Source organism: Phaenicophaeus curvirostris, unplaced genomic scaffold (assembly GCF_032191515.1).
Source record: "Phaenicophaeus curvirostris isolate KB17595 unplaced genomic scaffold, BPBGC_Pcur_1.0 scaffold_371, whole genome shotgun sequence".
NCBI classification, from domain to species: Eukaryota; Metazoa; Chordata; class Aves; order Cuculiformes; family Cuculidae; genus Phaenicophaeus; species Phaenicophaeus curvirostris.
The window spans coordinates 37,644-60,275 of record NW_027206968.1 but is presented as its reverse complement, the minus strand read 5'-3'; the positions used below and the strand labels follow the sequence as shown (position 1 = coordinate 60,275).

Sequence of the window (22,632 nt, the reverse complement as noted above, 5' to 3'; positions counted from 1 at the left end):
GCTCTAAGGGGGTTCTGGGGGTCTTGGAGGGCTCTAAGAGGGTTCTTGGGGGTGTCGGGGGGGCTCTAAGGGGGTTCTGGGGGGTCTCGGGGGGCTCTAAGAGGGTTCTGGGGGGTCTCGGGGGGCTCTAAGGGGGTTCTGGGGGTCTTGGAGGGCTCTAAGAGGGTTCTGGGGGGTGTCGGGGGGGCTCTAAGGGGGTTCTGGGGGTCTCGGGGGGCTCTAAGAGGGTTCTGGGGGGTCTCGGGGGGCTCTAAGGGGGTTCTGGGGGTCTCGGGGGGCTCTAAGGGGGTTCTGGGGGTCTCGGGGGGTCTCTAAGGGGGTTCTGGGGGTCTTGGAGGGCTCTAAGAGGGTTCTGGGGGGTGTCGGGGGGGCTCTAAGGGGGTTCTGGGGGTCTCGGGGGGCTCTAAGAGGGTTCTGGGGGGTCTCGGGGGGCTCTAAGGGGGTTCTGGGGGGTCTCGGGGGGCTCTAAGGGGGTTCTGGGGGTCTCGGGGGGCTCTAAGGGGGTTCTGGGGGTCTCGGGGGGTCTCTAAGGGGGTTATGCTGGGGGGGCAGATGTGGGGCCCCACCAAGTGCCCCCCCCAAACTCTGGGCCCCCCCCCACCTTGACCCCCGTGTGAACCCAAACATCCGCCCCCCCCCCTTCCCCCCAACTTCCCTTCTCGGCTGCGTCCGGTCCCCTCCCCCCCCATCCGTTAAACACAATTAACAGCGTTAATTAAGGGGTGGGGGGTGTAGGGTGACCCCCCCCTCATATCTAGGGGTCTCAGGGACCCGGAGCGGGGGGTGGTGTCAGGCTGAGACCCCCCAACGTGAGACACCTCCCCCTATTCCGTGCTGCCTCGTGCAAAGGCCTCGCACGAGGGTTGGTAGTGAGAGCGGGGGGGGGGGCTTGCATGAGGGTTGGGGCCTTGCACGGGGTCTCGGGCTCGCACGAGGGCTCGCACAAGGATTGGGGGCTCCCCGTGACAATGAAGCACGAGGGGTTTTGCACACGGGTGCGTGTAGGCGTGCGAGGGCCGCCCCGTGTTTGCACAAATCCACGTGCAAGCGCCCCCTCCCCATACAACACCCCCTCCCCGTGCAAAAACCCATGAACTCACGCGAACCTTTCCCCCGTGCACAACCCTTGTGCGAGCCGGTTGTGCAAAACCCTCGTGCGAGGCCCCCGCCAAAAGTCGCTCTCACCTCCAGCTCCTCGTGTCTCCGTCCCAGCGAGGCGGGGGGGCCACGCAGGCGTGCAAGACGGAGCTCGGGCGTGCAAGAAGGGGGCTCAGTCGTGCAAGGAGGCGCTCAGTCGTGCAAGGTGGGACTCCTAGGCGTGCAAGGAGGCGCTCAGGTGTGCAAGGAGGCTCCCAGGCGTGCGAGAAGGACGTCAGTCGTGCAGGGGGGGCTCCCAGTCGTGCAAGAAGGAGCTCGGGCACGCAAGAGGGGTTCTCCCAGTCGTGCAAGGGGGCTCCCAGTCGTGCAAAGGGGCTCCCAGTGGTGCAAGGAGGCTCCCAGTGGTGCAAAGGGGCTCCCAGTCGTGCTCTCCGCGCTGGGAGGGGACGCGGGAGGCTGAACTCCCCCCCCAGCCCCCGCCCTTCCCCTCCGCCATCGCTTCCTCTGCCACAGACACCACGGGCGTCCGGTGTCGTGTCCCCCCCCCCAAAAAACAGGGAACCCCCCTAAAAAAGGGGGATTGAAGCGCATCCCCCCAAAAAACAGGGGACCCAGATACGTCTCCCCCTTAAAAACAGGGGATTCTGTGCCCCCCCCCCCCGCAAAAACAGGGGACCCAGACATGTCCCCCCCATCAAAACAGGGGATTCAGTGCCCCCCCGCCCCCAAAACAGGGAACCCAGACTCATCCCCCCTAAAAGAGGGGACCCAGACCTGCCCCCCCACCTCAAAACAGGGGATCCAGGTGTCCGTGTCCCCCCTAAAAAGGGGGGGACTCAGGTGACCCCCCCCACATAACAGGACCTGGGCCCCTGTGTGCCCCCCCTTCCAAAATCCCATAAAAATGCAACTTTTACCTCAAATTTTTCCTGATTTCCCCTCAAACTGCCCCCTTTCACCCCAAATCCCCTCACAAACTCCCCAGAAACGCAATTTTTATCTCCAATCTGCCCCCCCCGCTCCTCAAAACTGCAGTTTTTGCCCCAAACCTTCTCACAGCCCCCCCCGAACTCCTCAAACCCACAAGTTTCACCTTAAATCTACTCGACTTTACTTCCAGCTCCCTAAAAATTTGGCTTTTCACCTCAAATCCCCTCACAAACAACCCCAAAAATGGGATCTTCCCAAAACTGCAACTTTTACCTCAAAGTTCTCCTCAGACCCCCCAAAAATTCATTTTTTACACCGTATCGCCCTTGCAAATTACGCAAAAATAGGATTTTTGCCTAAAACCGTGACTTTCACCTCAAATCTTCCCACGTCTACCCTCAAAATGCTTTTTTTTACCCCAAATCCCCTCACAAACTCCTCAAAAATGTGACTTTGTCCTCAAATCTCCTCACAGCCCTCCCCAAATTTCCCAAAAACTCAACTTTTCCCTCAATTTTTCTGCAATTCCCTCTCAAACGCCCCAAAGCTGCATTTTTACCCCAAATCCCCTCACAAACTCCTCAAAAATCTATTTTTTCCCTCACAAATTCCCCCAAAAGGCGATAATTTACCCCTAAGCCCCCAAGTGCCCCAGAAATTAAACTTTTTACCACAAGATCTCCTCAAACACCCTTCAAGCTCCTCAAAAATGCGACTTTCACCCCAAATCCCCTCACAAAAGCCCCCAAACCACAATTTTCACCCCCAAATCTCTTTGCAACCCTCCCCCAAGTCTCAAAAAACGCAACTTTTACCTCAAATTTTCTCAAATTCGAGGTAAAAGTTACATTTTTAGGGATCTGAGGTAAAAAAATCCACGGGTTTGAGAGTTTGTGAAGGGATTTGGGGTCAAAAAAAGCATTTTTGGGAAGGTTGAGGGGGAATTTGAGAAGATTTGAGGTGAAAGTCGTGGTTTTGGGGAGGCTGTGAGGGGATTTGGGGTGAAAGTTGCAGTTTTGAGAAGCTTGTGAGGGAATTTTGTGTAAAAAAGTGCGTTTTGGTGGAATTTGAAAGGAAATTTGAGGTGAAAGCTGCATTTTTGGGGAGGTTGGAGCGGAGACTTCAGGTAAAAATTTGAGGGTTTGGGGAGTTGAGCGATTTAGGGTAAAAAACTCACCTTTTTGGGAGTTTATGAGGGGATCTGGGGTTAAAACAGTCTCATTTGGGACAGTTTGAGGGGAAACTGGAGAAAATTTGAGGTAAAAGTTGCATTTTTGGGGAGTTTGTCAGGGGATCTGGGGTAAAAAAGTCCAATTTGGAGGAGTTTGAGGGGGAACTGAAGAAAATTTGAGGTAAAAGTTGCGTTTTTGGGAAATTTGTGGAGGGCTGTGAGGAGATTTGGGCTGAAAGCCTGGGTTTTGGGGAGTTTATGAGGAGATTTGGGGTGAAAGTCAGGGTTTGGGGGAGTTTGTGAGGGGATTTGGGGTGAAAGTCAGGGTTTGGGGGAGTTTGTGAGGAGGTTTGGGGTGAAAGTCAGGGTTTTGGGGAGTTTGTGAGGGGATTTGGGGTGAAAGCCAGGGTTTTGGGGAGTCTGTGAGGGGATTTGGGGTGAAAGTCAGGGTTTGGGGGAGTTGTTTGTAAGGGGATTTGGGTTAAAAAAATGCAACTTTGGAGAACCTGAGGGAAAATATGAGAGAACTTCAGATAAAAATCACAGCTTTGGGGAGAGCTGTGAGGAGATACAAGGTTAAAATTACATCTTGGGGGCTTAAAAAATGCAATTTTGGGAAATTTGAGGGCGAGTTAAAACAAGATTTGAGGTAAAAGTTGCTTTTTTGGGGGAGTTTGTGAGGCGATCCTTCCAAACGCTCTGATGGAATCGCAGCTCTCCCTGCTGATGTTTATTGCTCTGAAATTTCAAAATTGAGCGTTGTTTCAGCGTAATGAAGCCCGAGCGGAGGACAGAACCTTCCCCGCCTCCTGGATTTCCCTCATCCAGGTTGTGCCGGAGCCTCCATCCCTCTCCTGGCTCCCCCGCAAGAAAAGGACGAGCGGACACAGAGCAGTGAAAACCTTCATTGTGCTGGAAAAGGGGGGGAGGAACCCCGGGGGGACCCCAATCCGCGGGGCGGGGGGCAAGGAAGCCCCCAGGGGGGTTGGGGGCGACTCCGTACAAAAAAAGAGGGGGCGCAGGCGGTTGGGGGGACACGTGGGATCCATCCGAGGCCACCGGACCTGGAAGAGAGCAGAGAGGTGAGGGGGGCGAGGGGATAGGGGGGAATCCACCCCCTCTACCCGCCCTCCCGCGGCTCCGGTGACGGCGGCACAGGGCACGGCGCACTCCCCGCGCTCGGCTACGCTGGGAAGGCCGCGTTCGGCATGGCGGGAGGGCCGCCAGCCCGGAGGTCCCGGCTGAGGAGCCGAGCAGCCGGCATCGGCAGCGCCAGGGCTGGCTCCTCCGACCCCGGCGTCACCGGCAGCTCCCCGAGAGCGCAGCTCAGGCGCCGAATCCCGGCGGCGGCAGCGCCAGAGGTGGCTCAACCAACATCCCGCGGTGCCAGAGCCGGCGATCCGGCCTCGGCAGCGCCGGGATCGGGGCGCCCGGCCTCCCCCAGCGTCGGCGCTCACCTCGGTGCGGCTCAAAAGGCGGAATAGCGCGTTCGCTCCGCGTACGGATCCCGCTCGAACCGCTGCATGTCGTAGAGCGAGGCGCGGGCCACCGAGGAGACCGGCGAGAGCTGCCCGCGCTCGTACGTGTAGGCCTCTCCGACGGTGGTGGCCGCGGCGGCCGTGCGGCGCAGGGGGCTTCGATCCCGGGTGTAATAGGAGGAGGAGGCGGCCGCCGCGGCGGCGGTGGCGGCGGCGGCGACGGCGGCCGCCGCGCCCGGGGTCGGCAGCAGAGCTCGATCGTACGCGTCAAGGGTGGTGGGGATGCGCCCGGCCATGGCTGTGGTGGCGGCCATGGCCGACGACTGGACCTGGGAGTACTGGGCATACTGGGAGAACTGGGCCATGGTCTGCTCCGCGTAGGCGTCGTACGCGGAGGCCGTGGCGTAGGAGCGGACGCGGTAGCGCTTGTAGTAGTCGGCCATCCCGCCGTAGGCCTCATCGTAATAGACGGCATCGCCGTAGCCGGTGGCGTAGGGCGTGCGCACGGCGCCGTACTGCTCGTTATAGGCCTCGGCAAAGTCCGCCACTTGCCCCGGGCGATCGACCGGGCACTCCTTAGACCAGTGCCCCTCCTTCCCGCAGCGGTAGCAGCCGCTCTTGTCTCCCATCCCGGGCGCCGTCCGCAGCCGGCTGGTGGACAGCTGCACGCGCATCCGCTTGCCTTGAGGAGAGACGCGAGAGGGGAGAGGCTGTGGTTATCGGCCGCGGCGCAGGGAGGGAACCCCAAAGCCAGGGCTCTGACACCGTTTCGGGCTCCTCCTGCGGCCGTTCCAGCCGCAAACACGCACGGGACGCGACAATCCGCGGCCTAGCGCCGCAACCCCGCTTGCCGGCTGCGCCGCGAGCCCCCAGCGCCAGAGCCTGCGCCAAACCTCCTGCTCCGGGGACAAGTCTCCCCCTTTTCCTATAAAAACTATCAATTCGGAGCCGCTCTCCGCGCACACGCGAAACCACCGTGGCAACGCCAACCCCGGGCAACGACTGCGGCGGCTGAAGGGCAGCGGGAAGCGGCTCTCGCCGAACCGAGACAAACCGAGCATCGAACACCCCCAGCGGCGGCACCGCTCGCCCCTCGCGGCATCGAGACGCGGCGCCCGTGCGAGGCAGCCAGGCCCTCCCGGAACGGCGCTGGGAGCGGGAGCTCCGCGCACGCCGAACCCTCCTACCTGACCTGCCGGCTCCGGGCTCGGCCCGGCGCTATCTACCCCGCGGCAGGCGGCGCGGATCACCTTGGAACTCGGTGTTGTCCAGCCCGCGGATGGCCTCGACGGCGTCCTCGGCGCGCTCCATGTGCACGAAGGCGTAATCCTTAACGATGTCGCACTCGATGACGGGGCCGTACTCCTCGAACTTGGCGCGCAGCTCCAGGTTGGTGCAGGCCGGGCTGATGTTGCCCACGTGCAGCTTGGTGGAGGCCTTGCTCTTGTTCTTGCTGGCCTCCACGTTGATGCAGACGCCGTGCAGTTTGTGGTGGTGGAGGTTGCGGATGGCGTCCTCGGCCGCCGTCTTGTCCTCGATGTGCACGAAGCCGTAGTTCTTGATGATGTCGCACTCCAGCACCTTCCCGTACTGCTCAAAGAGCGAGCGGATCTCCTGCTCCGTCGCCTCGCGCGGCAGGTTCCCGATGAAAAGCTTCACCATCTCGCCCAGCCTGCGGAGAGAAAGCGGCGCCTCAGGGGCGATTCCCAGGGGGCATGAGCACCCCAAGAGCTGCTCTCCCCCATTGCCAGGGCCTGGGAACCCCTCACAGCCCCCCCAAATCCCGAACGGAGCTGCAGGATCCTGTCCCTGCTCCCCCTAACGTGACAACGCCCCTGGGACCCTCCAGAGTCCTGGGACCCCCCAGAACTCCTTGGTGTCGCCAAACACCTGGGACCCTCAAGAAATCCTGGAACCTCCAATTGCCTCTTGAGACTCCCCGAAACCCCTTGGTCCTCCCAAGAACCCCTTGGTCCCTCCAAACACCTCAGGACCCTCAAGAACCCCTTAGTCCCCTCAAAGCCCCTTGGTCTCCCCAAACACGTAGGACCCTCAAGAACTCCTGGAACCTCCAAGAACCCCTTGGTCTCCCTCAAATCCCTTGGTCCCCCAAACACCTGGGATCCTCAAGAATCCCTGGGATTCTCAAGAACCCCTTGATCTCTCCAAATGCCTGGGACCCTCAAGAACCCCTGGGACTCCCTGAAACCCCTCGGTCCTTCCTGCATCACTGGAACCCCCTGGTCCCCCCAAACCCCTGGAACCCTCAAGAACCCGTTGGTCCCCCCGAAACCCCTGGGGCCCCCAAGACGTCCTTGGACCCCTCGAAACCCCTTGATCCCTTCAAACATCGGGCACCCTCAAGAACCCCTCGGTCCCCCCGAATACCTGGGACCCCCAAAACCTTTTGGATCCCCTGCACTCCTGAGACCCTCAAGCACCCCTTAAAACGCGCTAAAACCCCTTGATCCCCCTCAGGAAACCCTTTAAGCCCTCCAACCCCCCTCAAGAACCCCTGAGACCCCCCCCCCATCGCCCTTTCCCCCTCTACCGCAGCCCCCGCTCCCCCCAGATCCCACCCCGCCCTCCCCCACCGTGTCCCCAGCCCCATTCCCGCTCCCCCCCGAGGCCGAGGACCCCCAGGACACCCCCGTCTCCTCCATCACCCCCCGTTTCTCACCGCGGCCCCGCGCTCCCCCCGTCGCCGCGACGCTGACGCCAACAAAATGGCGGCGGCCACGCCCCGTTCCCGCCCTTTCCCGCGAGGCCACGCCCCCCTGCGCGCCGCCGCTGGTGACGTCACCTCCCCCCCGCCTCGACCAATGGCGGGAGGCGCCCGGCCGGAGATGAATGGGCGGAGGGCGGGAAACGCGGGGTCACGTGGTGCGGGCGGAACCAATGGGAGCGGGGAGGAGGGGGGAGGGAGGAGCCGCGGCGGCGGAGCGGAGCCGGGGAGACACCTCGACGCCTCCACCGGGAGCCAGCGGGGAGACCCCCCCCCACCATTTATCGCGGAGCCACAACCCCCTCTGCCTCAGGCCACGCCCCCGCGCATTTAACCCTTCCCACTCCCCGTAGCCCCGCCCCTTACCTCCCTCTAGCCACGCCCCTTCAGCTAACCCCGACCCATAGCCCTGCTAGCCCTGTCAATCATCCCTATAGCCCCGCCCCTTCCATATAGCCCCGCCCAGCCCTGACCCTCACCCCTCTAGCCACGCCCCCTCCCTCTAGCCCCACCCCATATCCATATAGCCCCGCCCTCTCCTCTCTAGCCCCGCCCCTCACCCCTCAGGCTCCACCCCTCACATATCAGGCCCCACCCCTCACCCCTCTATCCCCACCCCTCACCTCTCTATCCCCACCCCTCACCCCTCTATCCCCATCCCTCACCTCTCTATCCCCACCCCTCACCTCTCTATCCCCACCCCTCACCTCTCAGGCCCCTCCCCTCACCTCTCTAGCCCCACCCCTCACCCCTCTATCCCCACCCCTCACCCCTCTATCCCCACCCCTCACCCCTCTATCCCCACCCCTCACCTCTCTATCCCCACCCCTCACCTCTCTATCCCCACCCCTCACCTCTCAGGCCCCTCCCCTCACCTCTCTAGCCTCGCCCCTCACTCTATCCCCACCCCTCAGGCCCCACCCCTCACCTCTCAGGCCCTTCCCCCACCTCTCTATCGCCACCCTCACCTCTCTATCGCCGCCCTCACTTCTCTATCCCCACCCCTCACCTCTCTATCCCCACCCCCCACCTCTCTATCGCCACCCTCACCTCTCTATCGCCGCCCTCACTTCTCTATCCCCACCCCTCACCTCTCTATCGCCGCCCTCACCTCTCTATTGCTGCCCTCACCTCTCTATCCCCGCCCCCCACCTCTCAGGCCCCGCCCCCACCTCTCAGGCCCCGCCCCCCACCTCTCAGGCCCCGCCCCCACCTCTCAGGCCCCGCCCCCACCCCTCAGGCCCCGCCCCCACCTCTCAGGCCCCGCCATGTCGGAGTCGCTGCTGCTGCTGCGCCGTGTCCGTGCTGGCGTCGCGGACGCAGCCGCCGCTCCCGCTGCCGCCGCCGCCTCCTCCTCCTCCCCTCGCCGCAGGCGCGGCCGCCACCGCCGCCGCTTCTACCCCGCGCAGCGCGTGTACCGCGCCCGCTGCTCCTTCCTGGACCTGAGCGAGGAGCAGGTTTTGCGGCGCTACCGGCTGGACAAGGCGGCCATCGCGGCGCTGTGCCGCGAGCTGCGCGCCGACCTCGAGAGCCTGACGGGCCGCAGCCACGCGCTGCCCGTGGCCGTCAAGGTCACCTCGGCCCTCACCTTCCTGGCGTCCGGCTCCTTCCAGACGGCGTCGCGCCTGGCCACGGGCATCAGCCAGTCGGCCATGTCCAACTGCCTGGCGCAGTTCCTGGAGGCGCTGCAGCGCCGCGCCGCCCGCTACATCGCCTTCCCACGCGCCGCCGCCGCCTCCGGCGCCTTCCCCGGCGTGCTGGGCCTGGTGGGCGGGATGCACGTGGCGCTGCGGGCGCCCTCGGAGAACGAGCCGGCCTTCCGCAACGCCGCCAACTACCACTCCATCAACATGCAGGTGGTGTGCGACGCGGCCGGCGCCATCACCAACGTCGTCGCCAAGTTCCCCGGCTCGTGCCCCAACGCCGCCGTCCTCGAGAACTCGGCCCTGGCGCGGCTGCTCGAGGGAGCGCGGCCGCGCGGAGCGTGGCTGCTGGGTGAGGGGGGGGGAAACGGGGGATTTGGGGGTGCAAGGGGGTAAATTGAGGGGCTGGGGGGGCCCTGGAGATCCGGGGGGGGATCTGGGGGGGGCTGGAGATCCAGGGGGGCATTTGGGAGTCTGGGGGGGCTAAACTGGGGAGCTGGGGGTGACTCGGGAGTTCAGGGGGAGGATTTGGGGGGGGCCTGGGGGTGACTTGGGGGTCCGAGAGGGGGATTTCGGGGTGCAAGGGGGTAAACTGAGGGACTGGGGGAGCCCTGGAGATCCAGAGGGGGGATTGGGGGGGATCTGGGGGGGGTGTGAAGATCCAGGGGTGCATTTAGGAGTCTGGGGGGGCTAAACTGGGGGCCTGGGGGTGACTTGGGGGTGCAAGGGGGTAAATTGAGGGGCTGGGGGAGCCCTGGAGACCCAGAGGGGGGATTGGGGGGGATCTGGGGGGGCCCTGGAGATCCAGGGGTGCATTTGGGAGTCTGGGGGGGCTAAACTGGGGGGCTGGGGGAGCCCTGGAGATCCAATGGAGGGATTGGGGGGGATCTGGGGGGGGGGGGCTGAAGATCCAAGGGTGCATTTGGGAGTCTGGGGGGGCTAAATTGGCGGGGTGGGGGTGACTTGGGGGTCCGAGGGGGGGATTTGGGGGGCTGGGGGTGATTTAAGGCTCCAGTGGGGGGATTTAGGGGGCTGGGGGGGGAAACTGAGGGGCTGGAGGAGCCCTGGAGATCCAGTGCAGTGATTGGAGGGGATCTGGGGGGGGCCTGGAGATCCAGGGGTGCATTTGGGAGTCTGGGGGGGCTAAACTGGGGGGCTGGGGGTGACTCGGGAGTTCAGGGGGAGGATTTGGGGGGGCCTGGGGGTGACTTGGGGGTCTGAGGGGTGGGGTTGGGGGTCCGGGGGGGGGAATTTGGGTGGCTGGGGATGATTTAAGGCTCCAACAGGGGGGATTTGGGGGGCTGGGGGGGTAAACTGGGGGGCTGGGGGAGCTCTGGAGATCCACAGGGGGGATTTGGGGGCCTAGGAGTGGTAAACTGGGGGGCTGGGGATGACTTGGGGGTGCAGGAGGATGATCTGGGGGGGGCTGGGGGTGACTTGGGGGTCCAGGGGGCTAAATTGGCGGACTGGGGGAGCCACTTCAGCCACCAGACCCCCCGCTTTCTCCCCTTCCCCCCATTTTTGAGGTGTATTCCCCCAATTTCAGCCCCCCCCTCCCATTTTTTGGGGTCTACCTCCCCCAATTTCAGGCCCCCCCCATTTTTAGGGGCTATCTCCCCCAGTTTCAGCCTCTCACCCCCCTTTTTGCCCCCCTCAAAGGGAACCACTAGTACCTATTGAAGCTCCCCCCCATTTCAGCACCCGCAGCCCCCCTCTTCCCTCCATTTTTGGGGTGTATTCCCCCAATTCAGGCCCCCGCCCCCCACCCCCATTTCAGTGCCTGTTGCCCCCCTTCCCTCCATTTTTGGGGTGTATTCCCCCAATTTCAGCCCCCCCCCATTTTTTGTGTCTGTCTCCCCCAATTTCAGCCTCCCCCCCGTTTTTGGGGTGTATTCCCCCAATTTCAGCCCCCCCACCCCCATTTCAGCCCCCCTTCCCTCTATTTTTGGGATGTATTCCTCCAATTTCAGCCCCCCTCCCCCATTTTTTGGGGTCTATCTCCCCCAATTTCAGCCCCCCCACCCCATTTTTTGTGTCTGTCTCCCCCAATTTCAGCCTCTCAGCCCCCTTTTTCCCCCCCCCAGGGGACCAGTCGTACCCGCTGAAGCCGTGGCTGCTGACGCCCATCGCGGGGGCGCGGGGGGGCCCCGAGGGCCGCTATAACGCCCTGCACCGCCAGGCCCTGGCCCCCCTGCGCCGGACCCTCGCCCTCCTGCGCCTTCGCTTCCGCTGCCTCGACCGCTCGCGGGCCGGGGGGCCGGGGGGGGGCCTGCAATACGCCCCCCCCAAGGTCTGCCAGATCTTCTTGGCCTGCTGCATCCTGCACAACATCGCCCTGCGCCGCCGCATGCCCCTCGACCTCCCCGACGGCTTCGCCCCCCCCCACGACGGGCCCCCCCCGGACCCCCACCCCGGACAAGGCTCCAGCGAGGCTCGCGCCGTGCGGGCCCGCGTCGTCCAGCAGGTCAGGGAGGGGCTGGGATGAGACGACCCCCCCGTTCTGGGGGCTTCGGACCCTTTGTAGGGGGGGCCCTGAACTCTTGGGGGGGCTATGACCCCATTTTGGGGGGCTATGACCCCATTTGTGGGGGCTATGACCCCATTTGGGGGCTGTGAGCCCTTTTCGGGGGGGCTTTGGACTCTTTTTGAGGGGGCCTGAACTCTTGGAGGGGGCTATGACCCCATTTGGGGGCTGTAAGCCCTTTTGGGGGGGCCTGAACTCTTGGGGGGGGGGTTATGACCCCATTTCAGGGGATTTGATCCCTTTTTTGGGGGCTCTGACCCCTTTGAGGAGGACAAAGACTTTATGGGGGGGGGTTGATCCGTATTTTGGGGGCCCTGATCCTTTTTTCAGGGGGCCTGAGCTCTTGGGGGGCGTTATGACCCCATTTGGAGGGCTCTGACCCCTTTTTGGGGGGGCTCTGATCGCTTGGGGGGGGGCGACCCCTTTAGGGGGCTATGACCCCCTTTTTGGGGCTTTGACCCCTTGTTTGGGGGCTTTGACTCCTTCTTTGAGGACTCCCCTTTGGGGAGCCCTCTAGCCCCTTTTTGGGGTCTCTGATCCCTTGGGGGGGGGGTGTGAGGGGACATGGCAATGTGGGGGCACCCCCAGTGATGGAGGGGGGTCCGTGCCCCACCCCAGCTTTATCACCACGTATTTTGGGGTGAATAAATGGATTTTAGAGCCTCAGTGTCTGGGCTGAGTTGGGGGGGGCGGAAGACGATGAAGCCTGGGGACCCCCAAACCCCCCTCAGCACCCCCACACCCCCCTCAGCACCCTCCCCAACCCCCTCAGCGCCCCCAAACCCCCCTCATCACCCCCCCCAACCCCCTCAGCACCCCCACACCCCCCTCATCACCCCACCCCAAACCCCCTCAGTGCCCCCACACCCCCTCCTCACCCCCCCAACCCCCTCAGCACCCCCAAACCCCCCTCATCACCCCCCAGCGCCCCCACACCCCTCTCCTCATCCCCCCAACCCCCTCAGGACCCCCAAACCCCCCTCAGCACCCCCAAACCCCCCTCCTCATCCCCCAAACCCCCTCAGCACCCCCACACCCCACTCCTCACCCCCCAGGCCCACCCCCCCCAGCCCCCGCTCCTCCCACTCCCGAGGCGGCGGGGTCTGCGCATGCGCAATGGCGGCACCGCGCGCGGGCAGAGGGCGCGAGACGCGCGCGCGCGAAAAGAGGCGCATGCGCGGTGCGGGGCGGGCGCGCGCGCTTGCTCCGAGGGGGCGGCCCCGCGCATGCGCACGCGCGACGCGCCCTCAGCGGGGCGGGAGGCGCGAGGTGAGGCGCATGCGCAGCGCGGTCCCGCGCGCCGAGGGTTGAGGGGGGTGGGCACCCCCCGCGCATGCGCAGTGCGCAACGCGCGCGCTCCCCCCTTCGCGCTCCCCCCTCCCCCCCTTTCCCGCCCGGCTGTGAGGCGACGCCGCCATTTTGTGAGGCCGCGCGTTCCCCTCTCCCTCTTCCTCCTCCTCCTCCTCCTCCTCCACCATGCGCCCCGGCATCAAACTCTTCGTGGGCAACGTCCCCGAAGAGGCGACGGCGGAGGAGCTGAGCGAGCTGTTCGGCGGCGCGGCGGGGCCGGTGCTGGGCATCGCGCTGATGAAGCAGTTCGCCTTCGTCCACCTGCGGGACGAGGCCGCGGCCGCCCGCGCCATCGCGCAGCTCAACGGGCACCAGCTGCACGGCCGCCGCATCGTGGTGGAGCCCTCGAGGCCCCGGCCCACCAACACCTGCAAGATCTTTGTGGGGAACGTCTCGGCCGCCTGCACCAGCGCCGAGCTCCGGGCGCTCTTCCAGCAATACGGGACCGTGGTCGAGTGCGACGTGGTTAAAGGTACCGGACACGCCGGGCCTGGGGGGAAACGGGTCCTTCTGAGCCCCCCGGCGTGAGACTGGGGGGAGCTGGGGCCCTCCGCCGCCCCGCGCTACAGAACTGGGGGGAACTGGAGGGACTGGGGCCCCTGCTGCCCGCCCAGTACAGCACTGAGTCCCCTGCTGCCCTCCCAGTATGGAACTGGGGGGAACTGGGTCCTTCTGAACACCCCAACCCGAAACTGGGGGAGCTGGGTAACCCTGCTGCCCTCCCAGTACAGAACTGGGGGGAACTGGAGGGACTGGGGCCCCTGCTGCCCGCCCAGTACAGCACTGGGGGGAACTGAGTCCCCGCTCCTGCCCTCCAAGTATGGAACTGGGGGGAACTGGGTCCTTCTGTATCCCCCAGCATGAGACTGGGGGGAGCTGCGTCCCCCAGCTGCCCTCCCAGTACAGAACTCAGGGAAGCTGGGTCCCCCAGCTGCCCTCCCAGTACAGAACTCGGGGGAGCTGGGTCCCCCAGCTGCCCTCCCAGTACAGAACTGGGTCCCCCTGCCGCCCACCAAGTACGGAACTGGAGGGACTGGGCCCCCTGCTGCCCGGCCAGTACGAAACTGGGGTGAACTGGGTCCTTCTGAACACCCCAACCCGAAACCGGGGGGAACTGGATGCCCCTGCTGCCCTCCCAGCACAAAACTGGGGGGAAACGGGTCCTTCTGAGCCCCCCAAGCATGAAACTGGGGGGACCTGGGTTCCCCTGCTGCCCTCCCAGTACAGAACTGGGTCCTTATAAACACCTCAACCTGAAACTGTGGGGAACTGGGTTCCCCTGCTGCCCTCCCAGTACAGAACTGGGGGGAACTGGGTTCCCCTGCTGCCCTCCCAGTACAGAACTGGGGGAAACTGGATCCTCCTGCTGCCCTCCCAGTAAAGAACTGGGGGAAACCGGGTCCTTCTGAACACTCCAACCTGAAACTGGGGGGGACTGGGTGCCCCTGCTGCCCTCCCAGTACAGAAATGGGTCCCCCTCCTGCCCTCCAAGTATGGAACTTGGGGGAAATGGATCCTCCTACTGTCTGCCCAGTACAGACCTGGATCCCTCTGCCGCCCCGCAGTACAGAACTCAGGGGAACTGGGCCCCCTGCTGCCCCCCAGTAACGAACTGGGAGAAACTGGGTCCTCCTGCCACTCCACAACACAAAACTGGGGGGAACTGGATCCCTCTGCCGCCCCCCAGTACGGAACTGGGAGGAACTGGGTTCTTGTGTTGCCCCCTCAACGTGAAACTTGGGGTGTTTGTGACCCCCCAACATGGAACTAGGAAACTGGGAGGTCTGCGGGTCTCACGTTGCCCCCCTAAATTCCGCCAGCTCTGCTCTTTCCCACCGGCTCTCGGCCTTCGGCATCACCGACGTGCCGTGGGGGTCACCCCCTGCCGCCCCCATCCCGATCCCGCTGCGGCTTCACTTCCACACGGCGCGACCGTTTCCCGAATTCCCGAGGGGCCCCCAAAAGCTTTTCCCCTGCTGCGCCGCGGGGTGATGTTGCCTCTGCTCTCTCGTCCCAGGTCGCAGCCGTGCCGGATGCAGCTTCCCAGCGGAGCCCCCGCAAACGGATCCGGTGGCCCCGCGGCCGCTTTTGGGGAGGGGGTTCCCCTCCTTGGGGTGCCGGGAGGGTCCGGCGGGCGGTTTGCTGCGTGTGCCGAGCCGGTCACGGTGACCCCTGGGGCGCGTGCCGGCCTCCCGGACCCGTCGTGCCACGGGGAGCGACCCCTGTGGCCGCCGTGGTGGCCACTGAACCCCCAAATCTGGTGGCCGGGCCTGGGGTTGGGGGGGGTGGAGTGGCTCGCGGCTTCTGCTGCCCCTCGCCGTGCCTTGCGACATCTCTGCTGCCGTGTCACCTCTGCCCCACGGCTTGGGGCTTCCTTCTTCTGTCTCTCGCTTCCTTCCTCCCTCTCTCTCGCTTCCTTCCTCCCTCTCTCTCGCTTCCTTCCTCCCTCTCTCTCGCTTCCTTCCTCCCTCTCTCTCGCTTCCTTCCTCCCTCACTCTCGCTTCCTTCCTCCCTCTCTCTCGCTTCCTTTTCTTGTGTCTCTCTGCTTCTTCCTCTCTCTGCTTCCTCTTCTTCCCTCTCTCGCTTCCTTTTCCCCCTCTCACTTCCCACTCTTCCCTCTCTCACTCCTCCTTCTTCCTTCTCATTTTCTTCTTTCCTCTCGTTTCCTTCTTCCCTCTCTCACTTTCTCGCTTTCCTTCTTGCATCTCCTGCTTGCCTCTGGCTTCCTCCTCCCCTTTCCCCCTCTGGCTTCCTCCTCCCCTTTCCCCCCACCCCTCTCTCTCTCTCTCTCTGTTGCGGCCGTTGTGTCTGCTGGGCTGCGGCGTCCCCGGTTGGCCGCGGTGCCGGTTCCGGTGCCGGTTTGGGGCTGGGTGGCGTGTAACGGCCTGTCTCTTCTCGGCCCGGCGCAGACTACGCCTTCGTGCACATGGAGAGCGAAGCGGAGGCGAAGGCGGCGATCGAGCAGCTCAACGGCCGCGAGGTGAAGGGGCGCCGCGTCAACGTCGAGCTCTCCACCAACGCGCAGAAGAAGGGCGGCCCCGCCGCGGTGCCGCTGGCCCAGCCCAAGCGCCCGGCGCTCGAGTACCGCGAGCGCTTCCAGCCCAAGAGCGAGGGCTTCGAGGCGCCGCGGCGCCCGCCCGACGCCGCCTTCCCCGCGCCGCCCACCTACGGCGCCGCCAACTCCCTCTACGAGTACCAGACGCGCTTCGGCGCCGCCGCCGCGCCCAAGTACGAGGCCTTTGAGGCGCAGGCCCGCCCCGCATCCCCCTCCTACTTCGGCCGGGACCGCAGCCCCCTGCGGCGCTCGCCCACCCGCGCCGGCTACGCGGCGGCCACGCTGCCGGTGACGGCGCAGCCGGCCGCCTACCGCGCCCAGCCCTCGGCCTCGCTCGGCGCGGCCTACCGCCCGCAGCCCACCACGGGCCAGGCCGCCGCGTACCGCGCGCAGCCCTCGGCCTCGCTGGGCAGCGCCTACCGCTCCCAGCCCGCCGGCTCCCTCGGCGCCGCCGCCGCCCAGCCGGCCGCCGCCAGCTCCCTGGCCTCGTACGGCGCCCAGCCCGGCGCCGCCTCGTACGGCGCCCAGCCCGGCGCCGCCTCCTACGGCGCCCAGCCCGCCGCCGCGCAGCTCTCGGGCTACGGCGTGCAGACCGCGGCCCTGGCCTCCTCCTACGGGGCGCAGGCCGCCGCCGGCTACTCCTACGGCACGCAGGCCGCCGCGTACGGCACGCAGGCCGCCGCCGGCCCCACCGCCTCCTACGGGGCGCAGGCCGTGGCCGCGCACGTGGCCTCCTACGGCGCGCAGGCCACCGGCCACGCCGCCTCCTACAGCGCCCAGCCCGTGGACGGCCACGCCGCCTCCTACGGCGCCCAGCCCGCCGCCGCGCTCTCCGCCTCCTACGGCGCCCAGGCCGTGGCGGCCCACGCCGGCTACGGCGCGCAGGCCGTGGCTAGCCACGCCGCCGCCTACCAGCCCCTGGCCGGGCACTCCGGCTCGTACGGCGCCCAGCCCGCCGCCGCCCTCTCGGCCTCCTACGGCGCCCAGCCCTCCGCCGGCCACTCGGCGAGCTACGGCGCCCAGCCCGGTGCCAGCCTGCCCGCCTCCTACGGCAGCCAGGCCGCCGCCGCCGCGCTCTCGGCCTCCTACGGCGCCCAGGCCGCCGCGTCCTACGGCAGCCAGGCCGCCGCCGCCTCCTACAAGGCGCAGGCCTCGGCCCCGCTGACGGCCGCCTACCGCGCCCCGGCGTCGTACCCGGCTCCGCAGGCCTCCTCCGCCGCGCTGGCGGCCGCCTACCGCGCCCAGCCGGGCGGCGCCTACGACGCGCCGAGCCAGGCGGCGTCCTACCTGGGCCTGTCGCAGGCCGCCGCCGCCGTCGCACCGCCCTACGAGCGCACCCGCCTCTCGCCGCCTCGCTCCGCCGCCGCCTACGACGACCCGTACAAAAAGTCCTCGGCTCTGGCTAAAAGGTACGGCGCCCGGCGGGGAACGCAAGCCCCCGCGCCGCCCGCCGCGCTCGCTCTCGCCTCCGCTGCCGCGGCGCGTCCCAGCGACTCCGGGCGGGGGGATCGGGGCCCGCGGCGCCCCGGCTCACCCGCGCCTCCTCTCCCGCCAGGTACGGCTCCGAGCGCCGCCTCTCCGACCTGGCCGATTACCGCCGGCTAGCCGACTCGCCACTGGCCTACCGCCGCTCGCCCCCCAAGTCGCCGCTGGATTACCGGCGCCTGCCGGACGCCGACTACGCCCGCGGCTACGGCGCCTACGGCAACTACCTGCCCGCCGCCCGCGTCCACTCGGGCTACCAGCGCCGCCTCTGAGCCGGCCGCGCCCACGCACGGACCCTCAGCTTTGAGCCGCGTTTTTCTTTCCCCTTTTTGAGCGTTTTTAGAAAGAGTCGCGGTTACGGCACCGCAGGGGGAGTCGGTGCCGCCGGGCCCGTGGGACTGTTGTGCCGCACCCTGCGCTTTTTTATGACGAGTTCCCCCTGTTTGGGGTGATTTCCCCCCCTTTTTGGGTTGGTTTCCCCCTTTTTGGGGTGATTTTCCCCTTTCTGGGTTGGTTTCCCCGGTTTCCAGCCTGGCCCCGAGGTTTTGTACGACTGTAAATAAACGCCGGGCTCTTTGCCGTTTCCCGTCTCGTTTATTCCCAGCCCCGTGACGCCAGACGTGCTGGTTTGAGGAATAGCGAGCCCAGGCCGGGTGAAAGGGCTAACGAGTCAGGCTGAGCACTAATTAGCCAGTGTGGGGACTCAGAAGGCACCCTGGGGCCTGATTAGTCACTTCAGTGCTTAATGAACCAGGGGTTGCAGCGAGAACGGAGCCTGCAGGGATCACAACAGGAGTGAGAACCGAGAACAGAGCCCGCAGGGATTGGAAGCAGAGGAAGAACCGAGAGTGGAGCCTGCAGGGATCAGAACCGGAGCAGGAACTGAAAATGGAGCCCCCAGGGATTGGAACCAGAGCAAGAACCGAGCACGGAGCCCGCAGGGATTGGAAACAGAATGAGAACTGAGAACAGAGGCTGCAGGGACTGTAACTGGAGCAGGAACCAAGAACAGAGGCTGCAGAGATTGCAACTCGACTAAGAAAACAGCCCACAGGGATCACAACTGGAGTGAGAACCGAGAACGGAGCCCGCAGGGATCACGACCAGAGCCAGAACCACAGCCAGAGCCCTCACGGCTCAGAACGGAAGCGAGACCCAGGGCCAGAACCCCCAGGAGGTGCACCCGGAGAACGAACTGGGAGCGGAGCCGGCAGGGTTTGTTAAAAATTTATTTTGCGGGACAGCGGGGAGGGGGCTGGGGGAGGCTACCCACGGCGGGGAGGGCTGGGGACTCCGGAGCTACGAGCAGATTAATCACCCTCTTCAAAAATAAAGGCGACAAGCGGCCACGGGAACGAGGGGCTCCGGGGGAACCGAGCGAAGCTGCGGGGACGGTGGCGGCTGCGCTCGCTCACGCCTGAGCCTAGACCAGCTAGGGGGGGTGGGACCCCCAAAACTACCCGGCAAGCGGACCCCAACACCGGAGAGCGGGAAGCTGGGGGGGCTGGGAAGGAGCGTAGTGTCCGTTAGAACCGACTCGTTAGCGGAAGCCGGCTTGGGCAGCCCCGCCGCGCGCGGAGCCGCTGCCGTGTGCGACGGGAACCCGACGTCCAGCCGCAAATATCTTACCTGAAAGAGAAAAGCAGAATTGGCGCAGGCCGCCGATCGCAGCGGGAGCGTGCCGAGCTCCGGCCGGCACCGGGAACAGCCGCCGGCATCCTGGGAGCAACCAGAGGCCAGACACGGCGGCGTCGGGGGAGCTCTGGGGCCCAGAGCCTCGCCGCGACCAGCCGTGCCGGTAGCCGCGGCGCACGCGGCGCCGGGAACACCTGATCCTGCGGGGAACGTGCCGGGATGGCACGAGGAGGGCGACCGATGGCACCCAGCAAATCCTCGCCGTGCGCCAACCCCCAGGCTTTACCGCTGGCGTCGCTGCGCTCCGGCTCGCGCCAAGCGGCACAACCAGGGCCTGCGATCCCCCTCCCTCGCCGCGACCCGGCCAAGACGCTCACCTCCGGCTCAAAAGGCGGAATAACGCGCCCGGTCGGCGTAGGGATCGCGGCCGAACCGCTGCATGTCGTAGAGCGAGGCGCGGGCCACCGAGGAGACCGGCGAGAGCTGCCCGCGCTCGTACGTGTAGGCCTCTCCGACGGTGGTGGCCGCGGCGGCCGTGCGGCGCAGGGGGCTTCGATCCCGGGTGTAATAGGAGGAGGAGGCGGCCGCCGCGGCGGCGGTGGCGGCGGCGGCGACGGCGGCCGCCGCGCCCGGGGTCGGCAGCAGAGCTCGATCGTACGCGTCAAGGGTGGTGGGGATGCGCCCGGCCATGGCTGTGGTGGCGGCCATGGCCGACGACTGGACCTGGGAGTACTGGGCATACTGGGAGAACTGGGCCATGGTCTGCTCCGCGTAGGCGTCGTACGCGGAGGCCGTGGCGTAGGAGCGGACGCGGTAGCGCTTGTAGTAGTCGGCCATCCCGCCGTAGGCCTCATCGTAATAGACGGCATCGCCGTAGCCGGTGGCGTAGGGCGTGCGCACGGCGCCGTACTGCTCGTTATAGGCCTCGGCAAAGTCCGCCACTTGCCCCGGGCGATCGACCGGGCACTCCTTAGACCAGTGCCCCTCCTTCCCGCAGCGGTAGCAGCCGCTCTTGTCTCCCATCCCGGGCGCCGTCCGCAGCCGGCTGGTGGACAGCTGCACGCGCATCCGCTTGCCTTGAGGAGAGACGCGAGAGGGGAGCCCGTCAGCGCCGGCGCCGCCGCGGCCTCCCCGCTCCCCGCGCAGCCTCTCCCGGTGCCGCCGAGCGGGAGGAGCCGGGCTCCCGCCCGCCTTACCGGGGAGGCCGCGCCGGGGACGCCGAGCGCGGCCCTGCCGGCCGGCCCGCGGCACGGCAAAGCTCCCGCCGGAACGCGCTCCGGCCCGCGCGCTGCCCCCGGCCGACGGGGCTGCGGCCTCGAGCGCGGCACACGGCAAAGCCAAGCGCAGCTCCCCGCGCCCGGGGAGCTTCAGAGAAGAGTTTTGGGGAGCACCCGGCGTGGGAGCGGCGCGGTTGCGCTCCGAGCGAAGCGCCAGACGCCCCTCTGGGCGCCGCGAGTTGGACTCCAAGGGGCTCGTCCGCGCGAGAGGCGGAGGCTGCAGCGAAAGCGCCCGCGCCGCGATCTCGTCTGGCGAGGAGCCGGCCCGGCGGGAGCCCGAGCGAGCGACGCGTGCCGCCGGCAGCGGGATCGGGCGCCTCCGCTCTCCCTCTTACCAGGCAGGGGCAACGCTACAAGGGCGGGAGGCGGCCCGGCAGCACCAGCCGTTGGGACTTCGCCGTCGGGATCCTCCTGCGGGGCGGCCGTGCTGGGTTAATCAGAGATGGGTCAGTCCCGTCCTCCCCCGGCCCAGCCCCAAACGCCCCTGTGCCCGCGCTCCGGCTGCGCCGCGCTGGCCTGGCCCTCGCCGGGCTGCAATTCCTTACAAAGAGCATTAAAAACCAAACAAAACACAAGCCTTCGCGCTTAATTCCCGCGAGGGGAAGGGAGTGCGGGGCGAGGATCGCAGCCGGAGCTGGAAAGGACTGAAACCAGCCATGGGGAATCCTCCCGGAAGCCCCAGGGTTCGGAATGCAGCGCCCTCCCCGCTCCCCCTGCCCTCCCCGGCGCGGATCACCTTGGAACTCGGTGTTGTCCAGCCCGCGGATGGCCTCGACGGCGTCCTCGGCGCGCTCCATGTGCACGAAGGCGTAATCCTTAACGATGTCGCACTCGATGACGGGGCCGTACTCCTCGAACTTGGCGCGCAGCTCCAGGTTGGTGCAGGCCGGGCTGATGTTGCCCACGTGCAGCTTGGTGGAGGCCTTGCTCTTGTTCTTGCTGGCCTCCACGTTGATGCAGACGCCGTGCAGTTTGTGGTGGTGGAGGTTGCGGATGGCGTCCTCGGCCGCCGTCTTGTCCTCGATGTGCACGAAGCCGTAGTTCTTGATGATGTCGCACTCCAGCACCTTCCCGTACTGCTCGAAGAGCGAGCGGATCTCCTGCTCCGTCGCCTCGCGCGGCAGGTTCCCGATGAAAAGCTTCACCATCTTGACCGGCCTGCGCCGAAAACCCAACCGGGACGGTGAGAACGGGAGACCAGACCCCCCATCTGCCCTCAAGCCCCCCAAAAAACAGCCTCAAACCCCTTAAAACAGCCTAAATCCCCCCCGAAACAGCCTAAATCCTCCCCAAACAGCCCGAAAACTCTGCTCCCCCCAGATTTCTGTTCCCCCATCATCATTGTGGCCCAAACTTCCCAAATCCCCCCCAAACGCCTAAAAATCTCTGACCCCCCCATAGATTTCTGTTCCCCCCCTATTGCTGCACCCCTTAACACCCCAAATCCCCCCCAAAACCCCTTCCTCCCCCCCCGGTTTCTGTTTCCCCCTCAGGCCTGTGCCCCAAACACCCCAAATCCCCCCAAAACGCCTCAAAATCCCTCCATCCCCCTCAGGTTTCTGTTTTCCCCCCATCGCTGTGGCCCAAAACATCCTAAATCCCCCCAAAACGCCCTAAAATCTCTCCCCCCTCTCAGTTTTCTGTTCTCCTGCGAGCCTGTGCCCCCAAAACGCCCCAAAATCTCCCCCACCCCTCAGGTTTCTGTTCCTCCTTCAGTGCTGCGCCCCTAAATATCTCAAATCCCCCCCAAAATCTCTACACCCCCCCCCATTTCTGTTTCCCCCTCAGGCTTGTGCCTCAAACACCCCAAATCCCCTCAAAACACCCCAAAACCCCTTAACCCCCCCGCCGGTTTCTGTTTGTTTCTCAGGCCTGTGCCCCCAACACCCCAAATCCCCTCAAAACACCCCAAAACCCCTTCCCCCCCCTCAGGTTTCTGTTCCCTCTCAGGCCTGTGCCTCAAACACCCCAAACCCCCTCAAAACACCCCAAAACCCCTTCCCCCCCCTCCCGTTCCTGTTTCCCCCTCCGGCCTGTGCCCCCAACACCCCAAATCCCCTCATAACACCCCAAAAACCCCCTGCACCCCCCCCCCGGCCCCGCTACCTGCGCCTCGCCCGCCGCGCTCCGCTCTCAAAATGGCGCCGGCGCGGCCCCCGCGCTCCTTCCCGCCTCCCGCGCGCTCAGTGGCCGCCGCGCGCGTCAATCAAACCGCGGGGGGGCTCTGGCCACGCCCCCCGGGCCGGAGCAGCCAATCAGCG

At 65.8% G+C, this 22,632-nt stretch overlaps 3 protein-coding genes and 1 pseudogene across 7 annotated transcripts; 1 reads left to right on the top strand and 3 right to left on the bottom strand.

The window, feature by feature from the left end:
- Nucleotides 1-4,088: 4,088 nt before the first annotated feature.
- On the bottom strand, nucleotides 4,089-8,737 carry LOC138735011 (RNA-binding protein 4-like). 2 transcript variants are annotated; one of them, XM_069882863.1, is made up of 4 exons: nucleotides 8,656-8,737; nucleotides 5,928-6,349; nucleotides 4,657-5,359; nucleotides 4,089-4,263 (listed from the first exon to the last, which is right to left on the bottom strand). In XM_069882863.1, exons 1-3 carry the CDS (start codon nucleotides 8,670-8,672, stop codon nucleotides 4,668-4,670), a joined length of 1,131 nt encoding a protein of 376 aa, XP_069738964.1. In that variant the 5' UTR covers nucleotides 8,673-8,737; the 3' UTR covers nucleotides 4,089-4,263; nucleotides 4,657-4,667. The 2 variants fall into 2 exon arrangements, with proteins under 2 accessions (XP_069738964.1, XP_069738965.1); XM_069882864.1 differs by lacking the exon at nucleotides 8,656-8,737 and adding an exon at nucleotides 7,358-7,418.
- Nucleotides 8,738-8,798: 61 nt separating this feature from the next.
- On the bottom strand, nucleotides 8,799-10,967 carry LOC138735005 (uncharacterized; annotated as a pseudogene).
- Nucleotides 10,968-12,977: 2,010 nt separating this feature from the next.
- Nucleotides 12,978-18,042, top strand: LOC138735010 (RNA-binding protein 14-like). Its single transcript, XM_069882862.1, has 3 exons — nucleotides 12,978-13,391; nucleotides 15,829-17,383; nucleotides 17,530-18,042. Exons 1-3 carry the CDS (start codon nucleotides 13,046-13,048, stop codon nucleotides 17,729-17,731), a joined length of 2,103 nt encoding a protein of 700 aa, XP_069738963.1. The 5' UTR covers nucleotides 12,978-13,045; the 3' UTR covers nucleotides 17,732-18,042.
- Nucleotides 18,043-18,674: 632 nt separating this feature from the next.
- On the bottom strand, nucleotides 18,675-22,577 carry LOC138735012 (RNA-binding protein 4B-like). Of its 4 annotated transcripts, XM_069882866.1 has the most exons (4): nucleotides 22,478-22,577; nucleotides 21,108-21,529; nucleotides 19,472-20,170; nucleotides 18,675-19,088 (listed from the first exon to the last, which is right to left on the bottom strand). In XM_069882866.1, exons 2-3 carry the CDS (start codon nucleotides 21,517-21,519, stop codon nucleotides 19,479-19,481), a joined length of 1,104 nt encoding a protein of 367 aa, XP_069738967.1. In that variant the 5' UTR covers nucleotides 21,520-21,529; nucleotides 22,478-22,577; the 3' UTR covers nucleotides 18,675-19,088; nucleotides 19,472-19,478. The 4 variants fall into 4 exon arrangements, with proteins under 4 accessions (XP_069738967.1, XP_069738966.1, XP_069738968.1 ...); XM_069882865.1 differs by lacking the exon at nucleotides 22,478-22,577 and having other exon boundaries at nucleotides 21,108-21,566; XM_069882867.1 differs by lacking the exons at nucleotides 18,675-19,088; nucleotides 22,478-22,577 and adding an exon at nucleotides 20,707-20,782 and having other exon boundaries at nucleotides 19,933-20,170; nucleotides 21,108-21,566.
- Nucleotides 22,578-22,632: the final 55 nt, after the last annotated feature.

Coding starts and splice junctions, on each gene's coding strand:
- LOC138735011 (XM_069882863.1), bottom strand. Junction 5,360..5,927: donor GGACAACACCGAGTTCCAAG/GTGATCCGCGCC, acceptor TCTCTCCTCAAG/GCAAGCGGATGCGCGTGCAG.
- LOC138735010 (XM_069882862.1), top strand. CDS start 13,046: ATGCGCCCCGGCATCAAACTCTTCGTGGGCAACGTCCCCGAAGAGGCG. Junction 13,392..15,828: donor CGAGTGCGACGTGGTTAAAG/GTACCGGACACG, acceptor GGCCCGGCGCAG/ACTACGCCTTCGTGCACATG. Junction 17,384..17,529: donor TCCTCGGCTCTGGCTAAAAG/GTACGGCGCCCG, acceptor CTCTCCCGCCAG/GTACGGCTCCGAGCGCCGCC.
- LOC138735012 (XM_069882866.1), bottom strand. CDS start 21,519: ATGGTGAAGCTTTTCATCGGGAACCTGCCGCGCGAGGCGACGGAGCAG. Junction 20,171..21,107: donor GGACAACACCGAGTTCCAAG/GTGATCCGCGCC, acceptor TCTCTCCTCAAG/GCAAGCGGATGCGCGTGCAG.